Source organism: Aplysia californica, unplaced genomic scaffold (genome assembly GCF_000002075.1).
Source record: "Aplysia californica isolate F4 #8 unplaced genomic scaffold, AplCal3.0 scaffold00996, whole genome shotgun sequence".
Taxonomy (NCBI): Eukaryota; Metazoa; Mollusca; class Gastropoda; order Aplysiida; family Aplysiidae; genus Aplysia; species Aplysia californica.
This window is the reverse complement of record NW_004798266.1, coordinates 191,863-196,694: the sequence shown is the minus strand read 5'-3', so window position 1 is coordinate 196,694 and position 4,832 is coordinate 191,863. Positions and strand designations below refer to the sequence as shown.

General features: G+C 41.7%; 1 protein-coding gene across 1 annotated transcript; it reads right to left on the bottom strand.

Moving 5' to 3' along the window:
* Nucleotides 1–780: 780 nt before the first annotated feature.
* Nucleotides 781–4,297, bottom strand: LOC106013557 (dymeclin; the record flags this gene model as incomplete). Its single annotated transcript, XM_013089603.2, is given in 3 exon segments — nucleotides 781–927; nucleotides 1,350–1,599; nucleotides 4,251–4,297. Coding segments are annotated over 2 exon segments (287 nt in total), but the record flags the coding sequence as incomplete, so codon positions are not given.
* Between the last annotated feature and the right edge of the window lie 535 nt (nucleotides 4,298–4,832).

Below are 4,832 nucleotides of genomic sequence, written 5' to 3'. Positions count from 1 at the left end.
GGGGGGCGACGGTAGAGGTTCATTATTTTGTAAGAAAGAGTAGGTCTGAATGGTAAAGTAAAGTTGTTGCCGCATCCGACCCGGACATTGGGGATTGCCTTGTTAGTGAAACAACTTCCTGGGCCTTCGTGGCCAGTTGCTTTCCACGGCGCCTTTAATTCCCCAACTCAAAGTCAGGTACCCATTACTGCTGGGTGGGCAGGGGGGGGCGAAAAAAATCTGTGTCCACACCGAGATTCGAAACCCAGACTTTCCGCTTCGGAGACGAGCGCACTAACCGCTCCGCCACCGCACCCTTTGAAGGGTAAAAAGTAAAATAATAGACAAGGAGAAAAGTGACTGTCTTAGACAGATCTGCCACCCAGTTGAGGAGAAAAGCGATTGCCTTAGATTAACATCTTAGACAATGTCATTACAATTTTTTTTTTAACAGAAGGAAGAAGAGAGAAGTGGTCGTTTGCACGTAAGTGATTTTCTTGAACAGGTACAGGTAGTTGTTAGAGCAGGTATGACAGTATCCCACAGGTATGACAGTATCCCACAGGTATGACAGTATCCCACAGGTATGACAGTATCCCACAGGTATGACAGTATCCCACAGGTACGACAGTATCCCAACACACATAGGAACTAACTGCCCTTGGTGAAAAGTACGGAACAACCGGCTGTTCGTGCAATAAGGCTACTCAAACTTAAGAAAAAATAAATACACACAAAGACAAAAAACTACAGATGAATACAACAGACGGATAGAAAGAAGAACAAAGAACCGGTACTCACTCCTCACACTGGGCAGAAGCCTTCAGCTCCGTCGCTCGGATCAAGAAGTTGTGGATGAGCGCCCGTAGGTTCCCCGTGTGGCAGTTGTTCAGGGCAAAGCTGCGTGCTACGCTGTCTGTCGACTCCTCCAACAGGCGAGCATCAGAGCTGGGGACACACAGAATATTTAAGATAAGATAAGACTCGTAGTTGTGAGGTTGCGGGTTCGGGGGTTCAAGCCGAAGGCCCAATGTTGTGTCATTGGGAAAGGCACTTTACACGAACTTTCCTCACTTCACCCAGGTGGGAAATGGTACCCGGCCATAGACAGCGTAAGATCTTGTCAGTATGCTAGTATTTTAGCCCCAATAAATGGCCGCTTGCACTGTATGCTTCTCAGGACGTTGAGATTGTTTCAGAATGCTAGCAGGTCAGCTGGGGTAATAATATAGATTATAAAGCAAATAGAGCTTGCTATAAAGAGGGAATTTGCTCTTTAAAAATGCTATCTATTATTATTATTATTATTACTATTATTTTTATTATTATTGTCATAATTATCATTATAAAATTATTATTATTATCATTACCTGGAGACAGGGATCTGGAAGGAGAAGGACAGAAGCTGGTTCCAGAACGGGTCCATTTGGTCGATAGGTTCTGGCCCCGACAGACGCCGGAGATACTCATTGGACGAGAGCTCGCTGAGGCTGCTGCTGGTGGCACCCATGGTGAGACTCTCGGGAGGTCTAGGCGGGGGCTCGGTGGCCAACTGGGTTCGAGATCTTACAACCGCTGATGCTGGCGATGATTTTGTTCGCTCAGTGATATTTTAGAAACCTGACAAGACATGGATATTTTATCAATTTCAGTTCGCATTGATCAGCAAATCAAAGTTCAGGGCCTAGAGTTGGACAAAGTAGTAGTAAGTCCGTTCTGAAATGATGAACCAGTTAATTTTTTTTTTCAAACACGTTGTTTATAATGCTATTTTTACACAGATCATTTTTAAGGCTGAATATTAGTTCATTTCAGTAAATCAAAGTTCGGGGCCTAAAGTTGGAAAAAAGTAGTAAAAGTCAGTTCTGAAAAGACGATTCTGTTTTTTTTTCTTAACTTTTTAACAAGTTTATTATTGCCTTTTTAATACAGAGAACTTCTGACTGACATCTTACAATACAGGATAAATAAACTTCAGCCACATTAGCTTGCATATCCAAATAATCGCTACAATGTTCGACTTCCGTAACAAGTGACCACCCTAACAAACACAATTAAAAAAAAAGAGACCTAATCCTAACCTTGACCCGACCCCTAACCCTACCCTTACCCCTCGCCTTCCCAAACCCGAACCCTACCCTCTATTCTATTTTGTTTCTATAGTGGTCAATCGTCACGGAATTCCTAAAAAAAAGCAGAGAAAAGATCCACAACATGACAATTAATTACATGAAGATCTATATATATATAAAATATATATTTATATATGATTTAGGAGTTCATACAATCGTGATCATTCATCAATAATGGAAGTGTTAGTGAGAATAGCCTGTAGGTGTCTTGCTATTCTCAACCCCCTCAGGTGTGCTACAAACAGTAGGTCTATAGCACAGACACACACAGAATAGCACAGAGAATAAATAAGTTGTAGAGATTAGTTTCAGGTTTAGTTCATTTAAAGGGCAGGGTGAAGGCCATTTCACACCGTGAACAACAAACAACAGTGAAAAAAAAAACCAACCCTCCTCCCCAAAAAAACAACAAAAACTTCAAACGCAGACTCGCTGTCTATTCGGCCATCAGAACTTCCGACAGCAAGTGGTCACTCAGTGTGTGCTGTTGGTGTACAGCACGCGCGCAGCGAAATGTGTGTTTTCCCCGTGAATACCATGGGAGTGTGTTAATCGATGATGAAAATAACGCTCTATCTTTCATAGCTTTTTATTTTTATAAAGTGTTACAAACACATGAATAACCCCCTCTCTCAAGCTGATTTAAGACATTACGAGTAGTTACGCCCATTCGAATAACCTTTCTAGACGCTCTTGTTGATGAATGACCTGAGGTTCGAAAGGGGGTAATATCAAAAGGTCAATTTTCGAATGTTTCGAACTCAAATTGTTCTTTGTACCTGCACAATGGTATTCAAAACTATCAAACAAGCTTCTTTTTTATCGGGTAGTATCATTTCATACGAAACCAAGCTCATTTGAAAGATTTTGTATACAAAAATGAAAGTCTTGTTTCCTGACTATCCTTTCGAGCTCCTCATGTCTAAAAGTGAGTCAATTTCTTCTATAATTTCATTGGACGAACATCTAGAGCTCCCAACTTGGCATGTTTTGAATGAGACGCATGCCTCGATTAGGAACCAACGCAGGCGGTTCTAGAAGAAGGTCACAAACGCACACAAACTCAAGCAGAATGACGCACACACACTTGACCTGCATGAATGAGGATCCGACTCGGGACCCGAATTTCACGTAAAAGATGATGCGCGGTGGGCATGCGCTGAGCCAGGGGCCACACTGATTCGGGACCACAACGAAGGCGAGGTGCCGAAATAGGCTTATCGGGCGACATTATAAACCCGGCCCCCGCAGGACGAGGGTTAGGCTTGACATAAATAGACACTTCCATCTTTGGTGCCATGCCGTTGGCAGAAAAGTGAAATAGCCATCACAGCATCTTTGAAGACGATCAAATTAGCGTACTTTTGTGCTATAACGTAATTTTTTCTTGGCTTTTATCAATTTGATCATCCACACCGATAGACAGTATTCCAAAATGAGGAAAAACAGGTCTTGTTTCACACCGGGTGAGAATAGCCTACGCTGGCAAGTCTCACACGGGGTGAGACCCGGGTGAGAGGTAGATCTAGATCGTATTTTTATTCTCACCCCGGGTGAGAATAGCCACTTCCGTTGGCTATACAGATGTAGTCACGTGATCGGAGGGGTATCCTGGTCTGACGTCAAACAAGATGGGCGCCTTACCTGAAAATAGTTTGCGTCATTCTACGTAAACTACGTTTAATCGCATCATTATTATATGTGTCTTGATCTATCTTTACTACTACAGAGAACTTTGTTACTTTGTCAGTATTTATTCATCATTTGACAGGTCAGAGTCATATGGATTCGTTCACTAGTTCAAGTCCTGCCGGTCCACCACGACGCCGCATCATAATCATATCATCACATTCATCAGTAGGCAATCATTCAAATTCAGAAGTCGCCTGGTCACCGCTGGCGGCCACTCAGGCAGGTGACAGTACAAACAGGCACAGGCGCTATCGCCATCGGATTCTCACCTATTGTTACAAACTAAACTGTCTTGGCGGTAGTCCAGGGTGGACCCAGCAAGACAAATAGAAATTGACGCATAAATAACCAAACCCCTGTCAAGCCCCCAATATTATTTACATCACAGGACACATTATTCTTTTATCACGCAGGTACAATTCATCACAAATTCATCCTTCTTCTTACCACGTAAGTTTGTCATGAAGTTATGTCCCTTTCTCAAAACAACGGCGATGCCCCCAGATTGTTCAGAGAAACGAAAATCGAGAAAGAAGCTTTCAGATTAAAATAAATTTACCAATGAGAAAACTAATAATTAAATATTTCTAAAATTTCTAAATCTTTCCTCTAATTTATTGCTTAGCGTGTAATTCGTTTTGCTTAATACAGGCTTTGTATTCTGCTAAAAATAGGAAATCAGTTGTTTCTTAGCAGTCCAAAATTTACTTTAGTAACATAATATGGTCATGAATTTGCTGTGCGAGATCTTTCCAATTCAATGAATAAATATGATTTGCAGGTCACAGGGCTACGATAGAATGTCTAAAAATATGCAATTATATGGATGTATTTCATATACACCTTGTTAATTGAGTGTTGTATTTTCACGGGGGTAAAAAAAATTGTGGTGAAAGTTGTTGGGGGGTTTTAACGCTAAAAATTGAGACTGACACTCAATATGGGTAAAAATATCAACTATACTGATCTTTTCAGAGAAATGAGTTCTACGAACAAGTGTCTGTTTTTTGCTGCATGGGGGGTTGGGGG